The 19,512-nt window shown below is 47.2% G+C and overlaps 1 protein-coding gene across 1 annotated transcript in view; it reads right to left on the bottom strand.

Moving 5' to 3' along the window:
* TLL2 (tolloid like 2) overlaps window positions 1-19,512 on the bottom strand; it is a gene marked incomplete at its 5' end in the record, with an annotated part of 101,383 nt that overhangs the window by 64,521 nt on the left and 17,350 nt on the right. Inside the window, one exon of the mRNA XM_081158689.1 lies at window positions 17,374-17,484. Within this exon, the coding sequence (XP_081014815.1) occupies window positions 17,374-17,484 (111 nt within the window). The remainder of the gene's footprint in view (window positions 1-17,373; window positions 17,485-19,512) is intronic.

Raw genomic sequence — 19,512 nt, forward strand, 5'->3', positions numbered from 1 at the left:
TCGGATTCAGGGCCGGATGATCTTTCCCGTGTCCCACAGCTAGGAAGGGTCCCAAACACGGAACCCCATGGTGTGGCCCCTGGAGACAGCCCTGCGGTCCCACAGCCCAGCTCCTGATGCGCAGACCTCCCCTTCCCCTCCTGTGACTGACGCTGGCAGAGGACCAGGCGCGCGCTGAGTGTCGCCGGCCTTCATCCTGCTCGTTCCGATGCCTTTCTGGCCAACTCGGAATCCACTCGCACTCCCTGCAGCTGCCGGGCGTCCGCTGCCAGCTCCCAGCCCTCTGGGTATTCTTCCAGTTGCGATATCATTTCCTCTCGGGCTAAAGGTCAGGGGAAATCCTGAAGGTATGAAAATCGCTGGCCAGCGGGGGAATGTGCCATGTGTGGAGGGAAGGAGAGCCCGAGGCCGAGGCTCTGGGGCTAGCTTTGACTTTTCTCCGCTGTGTAGCTGTGGATAAGACCTTGGGCATTAGTATTTTTCATCTGTCAAATGGGCTGTTGCGAGGACCAAATGAGGTCATGGGTTTGTTCAGGAACTCACTCATTCAGAAAATATTTATCCAGCACCTGCAACATGCCAGATGCTGTTTCTGCTGTGCAGGATATGACACTGAACAAACTCTACCCTGACCTCATGGAAATTATATTCTGATGGAGGGTAGGAGAGAAAATGATAAACAAAGAGGCAACTAAGTATCTAAGTCGGTTGTTAATAAGCACTATGAAGAAAATAAATGAAGATGAGGGAAGCAGTGAATGCTAGGTGTGAGGATTTGTGGTTTCAGGTGAGGTAGAAAAGCAGAAGCCTGAAGAAAGTGAGGAAGAGAGTCTGCAGCTATCTGAAAGCAGTCCAAACGGAGGGAAGAGCAGGTGCAAAGGCCCTGGGGTGGGAGTGTAGTTGGCAGGAAGGAAGCGGATATGACTGGACTGGAATGAGTGAGGGAGAGAGTAGCAGGCAATGAGGTCAGCGAGTGGTGCAGGGTCTGGAGAATCAGCTCATGTGGGGTCTTGCAGGCCATTTTCAGGATTTGGGCTTTTATTCTGAGAGAGCTAGATGGGAGCCAGAGGACATGAAAGAGTTTTGTAACTGCAGTTTTGAATATGACCTAGGTTATCAGTTGTGGGTAGGAGGGAGACACAGAAGCTGGGATTTGAAAGGAGATTCCATATAGCACTCCAGCCTGGAGGGTTGGTAAGTTTAGACCTGCTTGGCTCCTGCACAAGGGGTGGGAAACAAAAGAAATGAACCTGTAAGGATACCTGGGCACAGGTTATTTCAAGGGGCTATGGTTGGGGAGCAAAGGCCTGGGGAGACTGGTATTCAGCCCTGAGGCAGGTAGACGAGGGGATGGGTTGAGGATTTCTGATTCCTTTCACCTTCTGGTGCTTGGGGTTATAAAGCTCTGGAGTGCGGGGGGAGACCAGGTGCCCCCTAGTAGGTGGAGCGGGGAAAGAATTGGTGTTCACTAAGTCCCAATTATGGTGCTGACCATGCACTAAAAACAATGCTAAATGCTTTCCTGGCCTTGAGTTGTGTAATTCTAGCCTTATAAAGACCCAATGACCAAAGCTCCATAAATATCCCCATTTTACAGATGAAGAAACAAGGCCCCAAGAGGTGAAGTGACTTGCCTGTCTTGAGAGTACAGAGATTGTTAGTAGCGATGACAGCTGGAGGTGGGTCGGGTCTGACCCCCAAACCTATGTTCCTTCCCCTCAGCCTGAGACCCAGAAAGAACAAGGAGAAGAGGGGTGCCTGGGAGAGGCTGCCATTCCCAAGGGACCCGGGGCATTTTCCAGGTCTGTGGGAGGACATCCAAAGTCAGTGATGAGGTTGGAGCCATGGGCACAGATCCCTCCTCGGTCATCCTTACCAGCAAGAGACTGAAGGCTCTGTCTTTTCTTAGAAGAGCTTTCTCAGAAGCTCCTATCTCATGCTTCCAGTACAGCCGAGCCTACGATCCACCTGGAGTTAATGTGGTTTGGCCACTTCCCTGATGAAAACCCTTCCAAGGCTTCCCACTGCCCTTGGGATGAGTTCCAACTCCTAACATAACTGACGAGGCCCCTACAACTGGCCCCACTGGCCTCCTCCACCTGGTGTTTCAGGGCTTCCTGCTACTTTTCACCCCTAGTCTGTGCTCAGCCACCCTCAGCTATTTACAGCACCTTGGATTTCCACTCCCCTTAGTGATGCACCTGCCTCAGCCACACCCACCTCCTTACCTGGCCCAAATCTACTGGTCCTTCAAGCGTCAGCCTGGATACCACTTCCTCTGGGAAGCTGCTCCATTGCTCCTCTCAGGTTGGAGGAGCTCCTTTAGTCCCCATGGCCCCCTGGACGTACATCCCTCATCACAAGGTACTGTGATTGACTGTTTACTCAGCTGACCCCCCAGTCTGGTTTCTAACATGTTGAAGAAAGGGACTTTGTCTTGCCCCAAAATGAACAGCCAACACTGTGCCTGGCACAGAGCAGGCACTCAATAAAATATGTGATGTATGAATGGACAAACGGACGGACGGGTGGATGGCTGAGTCAGGTAGACATTGCTTGAAAAGAGAACCCAATCATTTCTAACTCAGCCTAACTGATGGAAAATTTTGTCTTTATCAGCTTTGGAGGGAGGAAAGCAGATATTCTTGAAACAATGATTCTCAGCCTTGGCTGCACTTTGGATCTTCTGGGGAGCTTTTTAGAAAAATACTGATACCTGGGTCCCACCCCCAGAGGTTCTTGTTTAGCTGGTCTGGGGCATGGCTGGGCCTTGGGACTTTCTTAAGCTCCCCAGGTGATTCTATGATGCAGCCAAGGTTGAGATTCAGTATCCAGAGGCTCCTGTAAGAGGCAGCCCCATCTCATGATATTTTTCTTACAACCAGCCTCTCTCCTTCCAAGCTCACCAGGAATGGAAGATGTGGGGCTGGAGTCAGACACCAAACACTGAGGAAAGCAATTTCTCACATCTAAGCTGGTAGGAAGTGTTGCTGTTTCAGTAAAAACAGACAGGTGTGACTGTGGCTAATACTGTAGTAATAGGCACACGGCACAAGGAAGAGAGAACTAGAGCCTGATGCAGACAAAGATTCGGGGCAATGGGGGAGGGACTCGGGGTGTGGGGATATACTTTCACTGGGTGTGATTTTAAGACAAAAATATTTGGGGGGAAAATACATATATGTGCTTATATTTGATCTTTGGTTAATTACCTCTTTAGTGAGAGGATATGCAAAGATCTTGCAGATTTCTTTAGTCACAGGGGTTTATTCAAACATCTCCTTTGCATAAGAAACTCAGGCTTACAGCTGGTCTCTGGGAAAGAATGCCCTCTGGGCCTTGAAAAGAGAGCTCCGGGCCTGTTCAGGCTCTCACTGGAACACAGCGGAGGTCAGCGGCCCGTGATGCCTGGGGCCAGGCTGAAATGTTTCTATCCAGCATTTGCAATTCAATCCCACAGTTTCCTTTATGGAACAATTCACTAAATTCAGAGTTGTTCTTTTTTCTAATTCACCATATAATTCACCTCCCAAGTTCAATTAAGAAGCAATCTGTTAGCAACTTTGGGAGCAAGCTGCTTTTCTTTGGGAAAGCCCAATTTTCTTCCGCTCCCAACAAAAAAGTGGCTTAATTAGATGCATCATATGAGACATCCATGTACACACAACGCCCCTCCACCATAATCAATGAAATATTAACTATGTACATCCAAAGACATCCAGGCAGAAAAGCATGGGCTTTTCCAAAGCCCAAGAGGACAGAGACTGGTTCCATAGATCAGTCTTTTTCACTTGAACAACACTGATTGTGAATTCATATTCTTAATTTGGTAATTAATAAACAAAATTTTATATTAATTATTCCCTCCATCCCTCATTCTCAGAGCCAAACATTATTTGGGTTTTTTAATTTTCTTAAACATAAGAATAACTACCATTTTAAGTGCTGATTATTGCAGGTAGTACCCATACAGGGTGTCCCAAAAAATGTATTCACACTTGAACAGCTGATAGCTCAATTTTGAAAATGAAATGTATTTTAATAAACACTTCCTTTATAACTATTCAAAGTATGTGCATACCTTTTTTGGGACACCCTATATGGTATCTATTTAATCCTCAAGCGACTCCTCTCAGGTAGATATATTCCCATTTTACATGCTGGGTAACTGAGGCTGTCAGCAGTTAAGATATCACTGAGGACACACAGCCATTGGGTGAAGAGGTTGAGATTCTTTCCAGATCAGTCTGATGTCAAAGCCTTTACTTTAGTATTCATCACATGCTAAAGTATCCCTGCCAGGGCGGTTACTGGTGCAAAAGATGACATGAGTGGAGCCATGTTAAAATAGGGCCAGAGTAGCCATTTCATCTTGCTTTTCTTTATCTTGCTTTTTAATATGTGTATTTACAGCCCTGACTCATTAGAGGTAAATCTAGCATAAAACTGCTTTGCTTTACTCTATGAAAAACAAAAAGTACTCTCCAGTAAAGATCCTAAAAATTACTTTACTAACTATCCATTCATTCAGTAAATATTGACTGAGTGCCTGCTTTGGGCAGCCCTGTGCAGGGTTCCTGAAGGCAGGGACAGGCAGGGCTTACCTTCTTGGTGCCTTCATGGTTCCAGAGAAGAGGGTGAAAATCAACAATAAACAACAGATGTTCCTACGGATGGATTAAACACTTTGGAGAAATAAAAACAGAGCTTTTGAAAGAGCAATGGTAGATGGAAGCCCATCTCTGAGTAGATGACATTTGAAAGGAGACCTAAATGATAAAATGGGGACATCCATTTGGGGACAGTATTCTAGCAAAAAAGAAAAAGGTGGGGGGGGGCAAGTAAAAAAGTCCTGAAAAAGGAAAATAAATTTGAATCTGATATGGCTGGAGCTAGGGCTGAGTGAGCCACACCAGCTCCTGCAGAGTCTCATCCTCACAACCTCGTCTTAAGCAGTCTTAATTGTAAATGCACAACAATCCCAAAAATAATATTATTCCTCTTTTACAGAAGATAAAACTGAGGCTCATGAACAAGTTGTCCAAGGTCATGCAGCTGGTAAGTAACTACACTTGCATTCCAAGGTGGGCGCTTTTACCCCAGAGTCCATGCTCATAAACCCTGCCCTTGAACCCCATGCCTGCACAGGTATGGTCTGAGCAGGCATTCCAGGCCAGGCCAATAAATGAAGCATCTGTACACTTCTGTCAGAAAACTACCTGCAAGACACACGCGCTCAGCTGAGCTTTTAATTATTCATTAGGAAACAAAAATGACAAAGCCCCTTAAACAGACTGATTCAGGAATGAACTAGGCAACCACGATGGTAACCAATTGTGTAATCATAAGTAATTCGGTGCCAAGTAATTTTTATATCTATGCCAAATTTCAAATGCTACAGAAGGAAAGGGGAAATGAGTTAAAAGATTATTGCCAGTGTTTGTTAATGAACCGATTTAATATTGGCGAGTGTAAAACAAAAAATGGGAATTCTTGTACACTGCTGGTGAAGCAATATAAATTGATAACACTTGATGAGGTAATTTAGCAAGATGTACCAAAGTCTTTTAAAACAGGCAATATGATTTTGATCCAAGAACATGACTTCTAGATTTCGGTACTAAGGAACTGATTGGCAATGAAGACAACGGATGTTCTTCTCAACACTTTTTATAACAAAGACTGTAACAACCACACCCAACAGGGGAGTGGTAAAATGAATTATGATATAATGGAACACTGTGTAACCTTTTAAACTGTTTTAGAAGAAATTTTGCTAAATGAGATACACGTTCATATTATAAGTCAAAAAAACAGGTTAGGAAGTAGTACACAGTATGAATGAAATCAAATGAAGTATGATTTCATCTTTTTTAAAAAGATATACAAAAACAAAAGAAAAAATATTGGATGGAAATACCCACAATGTCCATTGTGATGGTCTCTGGTTGGTGATTTTTGGATGAATTAAATTTTCTCATATACTTTCTGAAACTTCCACATTTTATTCAATATATTACAGCACTTTTTAAAATCAGGAAATAAAAAGATTTTCGAAAAGAACTAGATTACAGCACACACTTTGCCTAGAGACATGTGCTCTGCAGTTTGAGTGTATGTGCATGCGTGCATGTGTATGCGTGCGCGCACGGTTGCTAAGGAAACCTTTTTCCGATGGGAAAGAAACGTAGCTGTGTTTACACAGATGGAAAGTTGTGGTCCAATCTTTTTTTTCTGCTTTTCTGCTCTGACCATGGAAAGAAAAAAATAAGGAGTCCACACCTTGGCAAGATGGAATTCAAGAGGGTCTGTCGAACCCTCTCTCACTTCTCTTGGGCAGGGTTGGGTGGGCCCTTCCTGCCCTCCCTTTTCCAGTCAGCTAACTGTCTCTATGGATTTGCCTATTCTGAGCATTTCACTGACATGGAATCACATAATAGGAGGCCTTTTGTGTTTGGCCCTTTCACTTAGCATAATGTTTTCAAAGTCCATCCATGTTGTAGCATGCGCCAGCATGTCATTCCTTTTTATGGCTGAATAATATTCCATTGTCTGCAAGTACCCAGTTGTATTCATCCATTTATCAGTTGATCAACATCTGGGTTGTTCCCACTTTTTGGCTATTGTGAACGGTGCTGATGCGAACATTTATGTACAAGTTTCTGTGTGGACATGTGTTTTCATTTCTCTTGGGTATAAACCTAGAGGTAGAATTGCTGAGTCATATGGTAATTCTATGTTTAACCTTTTGGAAATACCAGACTGTTTTCCATGGTAGCTGCACATTTTACATTCCCTCAAGCAGTGTAAGAAGGTTCCAGTTTTCTGACAACCTCATCGACACCTGTCATTGTCTTTTTGTTTTAGCCATCCTAATGGGTATGAAGTGATATCTCCTTGTGGTTTTGATTTGTATTTCCCTACTGCACACCTGGGATTTGACCCCAAGTCTCTCAATTTCCAAGTCACTGCTTTATCTACAACAGCAAAGGACAGAGCTGAAGAGAAATGCTTTGGGGGAAGAAAAGTATGTTCTTCCACCATTGTCTCCTACTGTGTCTCAGGGAGATGGATTTGTTCAGGCGCCTGTGTGAAAACTACACTGGACATCACAAGAGGATGGGACAGTACATTTTAGATGATGCAAAAAGCTCTAACCAAAATAGAGTTAGGAAGGCAAGGACAGAGAGGACTCCATGGATGAAGAACCAGCTCATTTAAGACAGAATAGTAAAAAACAAAACAAAAACCATAATAGTACCCAATAGACAATAGACATTCCCATTGCTAACAGAGTAACAGCACAGTGCCTGTCTACCACTCCCTCCCACCAGCCCCCCCCCCCAGGCTCTCTGACCATCTCTGCTTGGCTGGGTCTGGTCCCTTGGGGATGCTCATAGCAGATGCTAATGAATACATCCATCTGAACTGGGCTGAACTGGATTGGCTAACGCTTGCATATGTTATCAGCGAATTCTCACTGCACCCGTGTAGGGTAAGGTATTATCATTGTTAGCTCCATTTTACAGATGAGGAAATGGAGGCTTAATGAGGTAAAGCACATGATTGTCTTCATAGAAAAATCCTAGAAGGATTTTATCACATGGCCTTTGCACAGATAGACAAATGACCAATAAAGATGTACAAATGTCTCAAAGGGCAAACCCCTTAAATCGGTCACAGAAACAGTAGCAAGGAACTCAGGAAATCGAAGAAAGGAAAAGGCCAACCCACACCCTCTCCAGAGAATGAGAGGAGAGAAACTGAGAGAACAGCATGGAGCTCATGACCTGCCTTTGACCTTTCAGAACTGAATTCAGCTTGGTCCAAGGAGAAGCGCAGAGCAAAGGCTTCACCTTTAAGAAATAATACAGGTAAATAGAAGCTAAGGTAACTAATGTTCTTGGAGGTGATGGCATACGTCAGTGAAGTGTAATAGGCCCTTTGTTTCAGAGAGGTTAAAACCTATTAACAGTTCTATCCCGCTGATTCACTGGGGCAGAAAGAATCTGTCCCGATGCCAATGCACGTGCTGGGCCATTAACCACCCCTGCAAGACACCGAGTGTCCTGTTTGACTTTTCTGTATTTTATCCCTTGTGCCATCCAGAGCCCGGGACATGACATGCTGTGTTGCAAGCAGGTGCCAGAGATGGAAAGTTCATGGAAAAGAAAAAAAGAGGTTCCAGAGAAAGGATCTTTTTCCAGGCTACCAGGTGATAGTTGAAGCTCTAGGATCCTCCCCCTTTAATGGAGGAGAGAGAAGTGGGCCTGGCCAGTGTCATGGGATCTGAATGAGGACCCAAGGATGGTGGCTCTTCCCCAGTGGCCCAATATGCAAACTCAAATGCCTCGGGCTGGGGGGCCAGGCAAGTAATACATCAGAGTGAAAGAGATCGGGTAGGAAAGGTGGGTAGGGAGTAGTGGGGCCTGTGGCAAATGGCAGAGCACCTTTTCCTCCTGATTTCAGCCCATCACCATGCAACTCCATTGATGGTTGCCATGTGGGGTTGCTGGACCAGCACGGCTAGATTTTCCAATTTTCAAGAGAAGCCAGAATTCTGGATATTTATGAGAAACCTGATTTTTAAATGTTGGCAGTAAATTAAAAAATTTAAGTACTACAAAACAAGTAAAACCAGTCTGCAGACCAGATTTGGCCCATGGGCTGACCCCTTAGGACCTTTGGGCTGCTGAGTGAATGGAAAAGTCATGCCTCCAGGGGGAACTAGTGTCAGGGATGGCAGGAATTCCTTGGGCAATGGCAGCCATGGTGCAGGGGATGCTCTAGGGTAATGGAGGACCTGGGAAGCAGAGAGCAAGAAGCAGTAGGAGCAGGACTGAGACTAGATAAAAATCAGAGGTTCAGTGTCAAGGACAGCTGAGGCTCTTCTCTCGCTAGGGCATACAGGCTCACTGAAGGACACCAAAGAGAAATATGATGACTAGAACATGGGATGAGATTCCGCTGGCAACTCCCCCACCATTGTCACCTTCTCTCTCTGGACCTCCTTGGAAACCACAAAAATAATGACCTGCAGATGTCCTGTAAACAGTCTCAGAAGACACGTGACTTTGTCCTATGCATCCGCCACTGGTTAGCATGACAGCGACGAGTGGGGAACGTCATCCCAAATTCCCACCAGCAGGGCCACCTGCCGCCCCTCAAGTCATGTCTCCGGCTTTCCCAGTCCAGCCCACTTATTACTGTGCAGTGTCTCCATCCCTCACACGGCTTTGCTGTGGGAGGCAGGCTGGCCTTTCTTAACCTCCTCTCTCCGGCCCATTGTTGTTTGTTGTTATTTTCTACTATAGGACAAAGAGAGGCCACAGCCACATTTCTGCCAACACTTATGGGGGCCCACTGGAGGGTCCCCGGAAGGTCTAGAGTTAGATGCAATCTGAGCAGACTGTTCTGAAGTTCCACGAGGCCATCAAGGAAGGGGTAGCCAAAGGCAGTGCTGCTGTCCATCAGCACGCAGCAGACCCCGCGCAGTGAGTCCCCAACCATTCAGGGTTATCGTTGGCAAAAGGACCGAGAAGACGCATTCTTGGCACTCAGGGAGCTTAGAGTCCAGCCCTCCACTTTACAAATAAGGAATGTGAGGTCCCATCAGGTAGAGTGACATGCCAAAGTCTGCCATACAGTGGGTAACTCTGAAAGGTCGTGGCACTAATTTTGTCCAAAAACAACTTCGTTCATTATCGCGCCCGATAAGAAAATACTTGAATAGTAAATGCATTTGAACCAAAGGTCCATTCTCGGCTATAACAAAATGCACACATCTAAAAGAGGCCAGGGAACACAGAGCAAACGTGCAGCTTTAAGAAAACTACAAATGCTAAGTTCAAAAATGTCAGGGGGTGATTACTTGTTGGACAGATCATCCTTTATTTTGTCAAAAAGGATCCACCACAGGCTCTCTTAAGTCGGGATGGGAAACATTTTTTTCTGTCTAGGTCACTAATGCTAGAACGACTGATTGGAGGGCTGCATAAATAACAAGACATTAAGTATGGTTTATTTCATTTCCTTCTGCTTTAGAAATCAACTACTATTTAAATTAGGAACAGGAAACAGACTACCATTCAATAAATACAAACAAAAAACATACGCATTTAAAGGAGAGCAAAAATAGAATCCGATTAAGAAGAACCAAAGCGTGATGCTTGGGGAGGTGGGGCACAATCTTTCTGTTGGCCAAAACTGAGAAGCAAAGATCGGATCCTCAATGGTGCCCATGCCCAGATCTCATGAGGCTATATCCCCAAATTCCATGTATTAGGATGGCTGACAGGAATTCAAAGTATTTTCCCATGAAAATAATATAACTGGCAAAGTGGGTATGAGGTTACCAGGCTTGGCCCCAAGACCAGGTTCACCCAAAAGGAAGCTGCCTCCTTACCTCCACACCTAGGGGGGTCAGTGGCTCACCCATCACCTCTGCAAACCACAGGCTACTCCATCGTTCATTCTTCTCTGGAAGCAAAGACACAGACCCACCACCTGCTTCCATTTCACTTTGCTTCCTCCTCTTACCTCCTGTGGCTTTGTCGTCAGCCCCCCCGATCGACTCACTTTATACTCCTTTCCTTGGAGATCTTTTCCACTCATGGGACTTCCATCGTATCCCTACAGAGACATTCAGTGGGGGACCCTCGAGTTGAGGGATCATGCTGTAGACTTGGGCGTGGTGGCCATGATGGGCCAGGTACAAAAAGGAGAGGCAAAAACAAGAAACACTCACTTTGTGGCCCCTGAGAAGAGAAGCTGGCCTTGCTCCTTTCTTTCCAATTTCTAGTCCAATCCCTAAGAGGCCAGCTCTCTGCTTCTGTCTTAGATGGCTGTGAGAATATATCCCTAAATAAACTATTTTACTTCAGCCATTCTGAATGGGATTCTGTATCTTGAAATGGAAAGAAACCTGTCTAGAACATCAGGTCCAAAGCTCTTGTTTGCCCTGGTTTCTCAAGCTAATCTCCCAATTTTGACCCAGGTTCCCAGGCTCGTGGCCCATGAGGAGGCCTGGGATAAGGGCTCCCTGGATGGATGGATGGATGGATGGATGGATGGATGGATGGATGGATGGATGGATGGATGGATGCCCACAGGTGGTCTCTGTGTGGCTCTGAGTCCCACTGTGGCTCCAAGTGGACTCCTAGCCCAGTGTCTCCAAATTCTGACCAATGCAGTCATAATAAAAATCAACCGAAAGGTGAATTTTCTTTTCCCAACACTTCAAGTTCACAGTGAACTCTGGCTTCCATCCAAGGTATAAGTCAGCCTCTGAATGAGGCCCCAGGGAACAAGATGATAGAATCCTTATGTTGCATTCTTTTTTCCTTCCCAAAGAACAGATGTGCACTTTATCAGATGCCTCTTTATCATCTCAAATCATCTCACTAAATTGAAAACTTTATGGGCGGAATGACTGCCAGGCCCTTCCCCCTCCTCTCCCAGCTGCCAACTGCTGCTGTGCGCTCAGGCGGCCCCGTGCTCCGTTGGGGGGAATGAAGGGGTTTGAGATCAATGATTGAGGGTTTTAGCAGCACATCTTTGGCCCTGATTTTAATCTGTGGGGTTCTGCTCAATTTCTGACACTTGTCCCCATCTTTTTCTCTCAGGCCAAGCTTCTGGCATGTTGTCCTCCCTTATATCCACTTCCCAGAAGAACCAGGGATCCGTGCCTACAGAACTGGAACTTTCTGTGAGTCCTCTGATGCTATCTGCCAGGGTCCCTGCCCTCCCATGAATACTGCTGCCTCCCCATGGCTCTGCTCTGTCTTCCATCAGGCCCCATGCCCCAGGCTGGCCCCCAACACCAACCCCTGCGTCGGTAACAGCTGTCACTTGGAGACTTCTCTCCAGGGGTGAGTTCTGCCTACTGGACCACACCTCCTCTGGGAGGTTGGTGGTACCCCCAACCAGTGGGGGTTTTGATCCCAGGTCCTGCCCCTCTCCAGCCTGCCCCATTCCTCCAGTATTCCCAAAACATGACCGCAATCACTCCCATCATTAAAACTCCATCTTCTGAATGGCAGAAGAAAAATGGCCACTGCTGTATCCTTGGTGCTGAGCACAGAAGAGGTCCCCAATTAGCACTTGTTACTTGAAAGAAGGAAAGGGGTGGGGGTGACTCACACCTTGAAGTTGGTGTCAGAGGGCCAGCAGAGCTGTGGGCTGGGCACAAGGGGAGAGCGTAGGGCAGTCCAGAGTAGGAATTCAGCATGAGATCAAGTTCTAAACCATGGGAGCCAAAGCAACATGGGCAGGGCAGGGCTGAAATAGCTGGGGGGCCCTTCCACAGGTCTTTGAAAAGAAGGGCAGAAAGGAACCCTGGAGAAGCAAGCAGGAACACCAGCACTCCCTCTCTGGCTTGGAAAAGTAGAAAAGACCTGAGGACCACATTTCCATCTGGGGCTCTGTACAGATGGCCCAGTAAAGATAAGCTGCTGACCACATGGCCAAAGGATGCCCTTTCCAGACATTCCCTACAGGGTGATCTGGGCTTGCCCAGCCTGAGGGCACCACCCCTGAGAATGAGCCTTTCTTTCATTGCTGGCACCCACTCCGGGCTGGGTTCTGAGGCATCACACATTCAAACAAACAGTCCTAACCCCAACTGGCCTCTTGGGGACACAGAAGAGCAGGGAAACGAGGAGGCCACCACGCACTTCTGAGGCTCATAGCCCATCCACAATCCACAAGTGTCTGTCTGGCACGGTTCATGTGCTTAGCCTGACGCCGGATCTAAAGAGGGAGGGCCAAGACCAAACAAGGACAAATCACAGCTGTTGACAGTCTGGCAGATACGTTAAGGCGCACACTGAACGGTCACCCGAAATAAGAGGGCAAGAGGAGGTTCAGCCTCATCAGTACATGGAACTCATCCCTGTCTTTTACCATCACCTCTCAAAGGCAGGGGTGGGGAGGCTAAGTCTTCACAGCTCAAGGAGACGGGTTAGTGGTGATGCCAGCAGCTGTTTCTAGAAGCAATGGAATACAGAGGCTAAACGCAGGCCTTGGACATCAGAGAGAGTTAAGTCCAAGACATGGAAGGAAACACATTTGTAGCTTTGAGGCTCTTGGGTGGGATTGTTTTCAGCAGCCCCATTGACAGGCTGTAGTTTTTCAGCTCCTCCTCCCATGGAGACACTCCCCAAACTTTGTAGCATGGCTTCATCTTTTCATTAATTTTCTTTATTGGCGGTGGGAGTGCAGCTAACTGACAGATGTCCAGGCAAGAACGGGGCAGTGTTGGCTCCCTGTGATATCTTCTACAATGGAGTCCAACTCAGCCGTCTTTTGTTAAGAAGACGAAATCCTGCCATTTGTGACAACATGGATGGATCTTGAGAATATCACACCAAGCAAAATAAATCAGACAGAAAAAGTCAAGGACCATATGATTTCACTCATATGTGGGATATAAAATTGAAAGCAACAAACGAACAAACAAAAAATACAAATAAACAAAAACTCATAGACACAGACACCAGTATGACAGCTACCAGAGGAAAGGGGGAGGGGAGCAAAGGGCAAAGGGGGTCAAATATATGGGGACGAAAAAAGATCTGACTTTGGGTGGTGAGCACACAATGCAATATACAGATGATGTATCATAAAACTGTATACTTGAAACCTATAAAATTTTATTAACCAATGTCACCCCAGTAAATCGAATTTAAAAATGCGTTGAGAGCAGAGGCATGTTGGGCCTTTGTCAGACCCTCATACCTTGAAAGGCGGGGCCCAGGAACCCGTGTAGTTCCTGGGGGCATCTCACGGGTATGCATTAGCCTTTTATGCCTAAATTTAGCCCCTCAATGCTCAACGGCCTTTGTTTCCCCTCTTTTTTCTAACCTGAAACACCACAGCTCAGAACCAGAGCTCAGACTGGCTTGAAAGAAATGAGGCTGTGGTTTCATGTCGCCCTCTGTTAGATGGGAACACTGAGGCCAGGGCAGGGATGCGCCACTTCAGTCATGGCCAGAGCAGGAAAAGGGGCTCTAGGAGCCAGAAAGGGGCTGCCAGATGGAAGGAGCCTCACACGCAGAGCCGAGGCCCAGAGAGGGGAGGCAAGTTATCCAAACTTACGTCTAGGACTCTCTCTTAATGTATTATTTTGAAGTTAGATGCCCAACAGACGCCCAACACAGATGGTAGGAGTTTAGGAAACAAAGGTTTAGAGCAAGGTTGGTTTCTTAAATAGAGATGGACATGGCCCAGTGGCTCAGAATAGACAAGGCGGGGAACATCAGCTTCCATCAGAGCCAATACGTAATTAAAACCATTTCCCCTTTCAGAGTCCTCATTACAGAGGTCAAGAAATCAGATCCACTATCCGGATGGCGTAACTGCAGGATGAGATTTCCTCTCCAGGTTTCCAGACATTTGCAAAGATGGGAGTGTTCAGCATGGTCTTCCTGGACTCTTTAGGGAAGAGACAAACATGCGAAAGTCCCAAACGTCGACGGCACAGCCTCTGCCGCACATCTGTGTGATTAGAGGAGAGGTCTCAGGGCCCAGCAGTGGGGCTGTCGGGATCTGCACCGTGCGCGCCTGCGTGTGTGCCTGTGTGTGTGTCCCGCTAAGTACTTCCTTCACGACACAGCTAATCCGATTAACAGCTTTAGGAAACTCTGCAATGTTAATTCAAGGGCCCCATTCACAGAACAGCTTGGCCCATGCCTGCCCAGAATTCCCGTTCTGCTCACTGCAAATAACTCGCACACAGAAGGACATTCTCTGCGTCAGGAATGCGCTCTCGCCCCCTTGCCCCTGCGCCCATCCAAACCGCTGCTGCCTCTTCCCCCGGCAGCTCCCGTGCGGGGGACAGGCCTGTCCGAAAACGGGGGGAAATCCCAAGCTCAAAATGAGGTTCATTTTAACAGCAGCGTCAGCTCAGGCGGCCTCCCACACCGGTGGCTGTAGGGCCCTGAGTGAGTCCCTGGCTTTCTTTGGGCCTTCATTTCTTTTTCTGTAGAATTGGGGCTGGGAGCACAGGGCAAAGCTGGGACAGAGGCTGGAAGGGAGGACACTCGGGGCTTATACACAGTGTCCTTGTGTCTGGCTGGAGGATGAGGAGAGGGAAGGAAGCTGGATATGCAGGCTGTGGACAAAGTGCGGAGAGCCTGGGGGGGTCGGACTAGGGACTGTTTCTGGGAAGTGATTGGGGGCCACCGAAGGGTTTTAAGGAGCATGCTTTGTATTAGTTTCCTGGGCTGCCAACCTGGGTACGAGGTCTTTGCTCACCTCTGGTCAGGAAGAGTCCAGCCACTTTCTGGCGATGGCGACAGAGTGCTCACATGCACCTCAATCGTTCTCTGTTCTTTCTAACCGGCAACCTGGCGGACAGGTCGGCACGGGGAGATCACACGGCCTGAGAGAGGAGAGGCCTGGGTTCCGCCACTGAGTTTGGGACATTGGGCTCTTCTAGGAAATGAGGCCAAGGAGGTCACTTCTAGCGCAATGATACTGTTTCATTCTGCAGCTGGGAAAGCAGCTCCAAGTTCACAGGATGAACCGGGGAAAGGAGGCCTCTTGGGCTGCACCGCATCCCAGCCCCTCCAGAAGTTCACCTTTGAGCCCCCTCAAAACCAACCAAACAAACAAACAAAAAACCAAGGAACCTCCCAAAGCTTGGAAATGAGATAACCTATGCCTAAGAAGACATCCTTTCAAACACTTAGAAGTACAAAGTGGGGATAAAGACATGACTCCTTTTTAATTTATTTTTTGAATCAAAGCAAGTGTTTAAAGGTTTGTGCACACCGTCCACAGTAGTAGTTTCTAACAGGAAGGTACATTGCAGAGAAAAAGGGAAACAGCCTTCATGCCCATCTGTACTGGATTAGCTTGTACTAGGCTTTTTTAAAGCCTAGTTGTACATTAGATGCAATAGACCCCAACGTACCACACAAGATGTCCATTGGGTGTGTTAAGTGAAAGATGCAGGTTACACAAGATGTGGTGAAAAAATCCCTTCACATGGGTGGAATGCAGGAGGGCTGGAAGAGATCCAGCAAACAGATAATGACCGGGATCCCTGAGGCTAGGATAACAGGGGATTTTCACTTTCTACAGTGTGAACTATTGGACTTTTTTTTTTTTTTTTAACAACTGGCAGTATTCGTTTAATCAGCAAAAACAATCAAAATATTCCCATTCTGAAAATAAAATAACTATTCTAGATAGATGCAAAGTACTTTTGGCCCTCCGAGAAAAGTAATCAGGATAAAAATTACCTTACCAGAAAAACACACTGGGGAGAGAACATATATATATATATATCAAGCTCAGGAAGGAAGAAACACCAGGAAGGTACATGTTTCAAAGGCCTCAGGCCCAAGCCCCCAGTGCTCTAATTCTATTTTTAAGTAGTAATGCAAAAACAACAAAAACCTTTAGAATAATTTTAAGCACATAAAGATTACAATCCGGTGGACTTCCGTAGGCCTCCAGGTAAGAACGTGGGTAGCACTATGATTAGTTGGAGTGGTAAGATCATGAACAGTGATTCTACCTCTTCCTTCTGTTAGAGCTATTAAAAATAAAGTTTCTGACACTGTTTGTACACTTAAGATATGTTAAGAGGGTAAATTTCACATTGTGCTCTTACCACAATAATTTTTTTTAAAGCCTCGAGAAAAAGAAAAAGAGGGTGGGAGGAAAAGGCTCTGGGGGTCTCAGGTAACGGAGACAGTGTAGCATCAGGCATATCTGAGCTTTAGACACCAAATAACAAGCCATTGTCAACCACACCAGCCCATCAGCCCCATAGCTCAGCTCCCCATGCTGCTTCTGAGAAGCCAATTCTGAGAAGCTGGGGTGTCTAAGCCCAATGGGCAGGCAGGTGAGGAGCCCTCAAGAGATCAGTCCCATTACTAGTCACCCCGAGGTGGAGGCAAGGAAGGAGAGTGGGAGACAGTAACCCAAGTCTGAAGCTCACCTGGGTTTCCTGGCCCCAGGAGACTTCCACCTGAGTTGTCAGCCAAACAAGTGCAGGATACCCCAGGGGAAAACGTCGCCAGTGCCAATCATTATTAGCATCATCAGACATGCCCTAAATGTATCCCATCCAGAATCCTCTCCAGGTGTGAAGTGCTGGACCCCGAGGCCAGAGTCCCGAGAACCTACGCTGAACTCAAGTCTGAACCCACTGAGCTCAAACCTGAACACGCAGAAAAACAGGCAAATGAGATTTTCTTAGAAGGATCAGCACACTTGGAGGCGCCAGCTCCACAGCCTCTGGTTCTCCACAGACGGGTACTGACTGACAGGTCAAATACTGATGCCTCGTGGTCCACATCTACCCTGATGAGTCCCTGGCCCCTCCCTCCGGGGCAGGGGAAGGGGGGATGCAGTACTTACCGGTTCGATGTCCCGTTTCCTCCACTGACGGCTTGACCCAGTCTTGGGTCTTGTCGATATGAAACAACTTCAGGTCTTCTTCATCTAAAGCAATGTCTCCCCAAAAGACAGCTGGGGAGAAAAAAACATAAATGGGTCAACTTAAGTGGAGGTCAAGAAATGGATTTACTGAGCCACTAAATGCCAGGGCGGGGAAGGGATAATATGAAGCCGGAGGGATGGGGGAGACAGTATTTTCTGTAACACTATACAACTAATAATGGATTTCCCATCTGCATCACTTCTTTTACTTTTCTTATTCCCATTTTATAGATGAAGAAACTGAGACTCAGAGAAGGGAATGACTCACTCAAATCACAAAGCCAGCAAGTAGTAGAGCCAGAATCCCAAAATTGGGCTCTTTCCAGTCCCCCAAACTGCCTTCCTCAGCTTGTGGCATCTACTCAGCTTCCCAAGTTCTGCCAGTTTCTAAAGCGTCCCCGGCACAGGCTCTAGTTAGACACGCACATATTTCATACAGGAAATTCCATTTAATACACACTAAGGAAAATCATCACGTGAATCATCATGCCTCGTGGTTAAGAGTGAATGTTGTGCTTGTGTACACTTGGGCAATGAACTTAACATCTCTGTGCCTCGGTTCCCTCATCCTTCAAATTATTAAATAAACAATAATATCTTCCCCACAGGGTTCCTGGGAGCATCAACTGAGATAATATGAGTAAGTGCTTATTAGCACAAGGCTGGCACCTGGCACCATTCAGTGAGTAGAAGACAGTAGCCAAGCTGCATCCTTCGGACATGGAGATCCTTGACAATGGCCTACACTAATGGTGATGTGCAGTGAGGCCAAGAGATGTTCTGACAGTTATGATCCCCATGGGGGTCACTGACTTACAGACAGCGCCCAACGCAAGGCAGTCCTTACCCACAGTAACAAAAAGAGGGTGCAAGCCTGGCTCTCCTCTGGGAGCACACACTGGAAGACCACATGGCCTGCCACTGGACACCATCCCATCTCAGGTCCCAGAGAGCCCCCTGCCACATCCAACCTGGTCTCCTACCCTGTGGTCCTGAAGGCTCCCACACTCTGCCCTTCTGTCCCACAGATCCTGTCTCAGGATCCCAAAGATAGTTCCTGTGGGTCTCCCTCAAGAACACAGGCCAAGGAAGCTGCCTGCCGTTACCTAGAAACGATGCCTCCCATAAAATGATTCCTCAGCACTGCTCTGGGCCTTGGAAGCCACCCAACATCAAGCTCAGACCTCCAGGCTTTAAACCAGAGTGGCAGGCACCCCAGGACAGAGGTCCAGAAACAGGATGGCATCTGAAGTCCTACCCCCACCCTATCCATAGGTATCAGTATATTGTGTAGGGAGGCTAAGTGATTTGTTCCAGGTCACTTAGCAAGTAATTTGGCAGGGCCAAGACTCAAGCCCAGGGAAATTCTCATCACGCTCTGGTCCGAACTACCAGAGCAGAATTTGTGCACATGCATCTAGGAGCCAGGGGTGGAAAACCTCACACCAAAGGGGGTGGAAACTGGCTTTTGACATTCTAAATAAGCCTGAGGCAATGGTGGGGGGCCAGCACCCCAGACTCCGGCCACAACGTGCTCTTCCTAACAAAATTCCTTCAAGGATCTCCACCAATGCACTGTAGGGGAATTTGAGAAAGCTCAGGAGCCTGCTTGGAGTGACACACCCAGGTGGTGTCATTATGGGATTCCCCAGATGTCACAACTTTATGTCAGCGCCGTATCTACTGGGGCTTTATGGCTCCTCCTCTGGGAAAAAGGCATGGCACATGGCAGACTGCAGAAGGAAGGCAGGAAGGAAGCATTTGTTGAGCCAAGCACGCAGGAAGGGCTCTGTTTGCAACCTAAGAGATGGCAGAGATGCCACCAGTGCCTCTGGGCAGCTCACATCCTGAGAGGGCAGGCTCCAGCTGCAGCGCAGGGATTTCGAAGGCGGCATCGTGGAGTTACGGAGGAAGCCCATTTCTGAAACAGCCTCCCCCTCAGCCAGAGAAAACCTGTCTCCTCCCCACAGTTGTTGAGCCTTCTCCTGAATGGTCTGGAGGGTGCTACTGTTTCAGAGGGGTCTCAGGGGGGTCTATCATACCCGAGCCATCCTTAGA

Source organism: Miniopterus schreibersii (assembly GCF_964146895.1).
Source record: "Miniopterus schreibersii genome assembly, chromosome: 14".
In the NCBI taxonomy this organism is placed as follows: domain Eukaryota; kingdom Metazoa; phylum Chordata; class Mammalia; order Chiroptera; family Miniopteridae; genus Miniopterus; species Miniopterus schreibersii.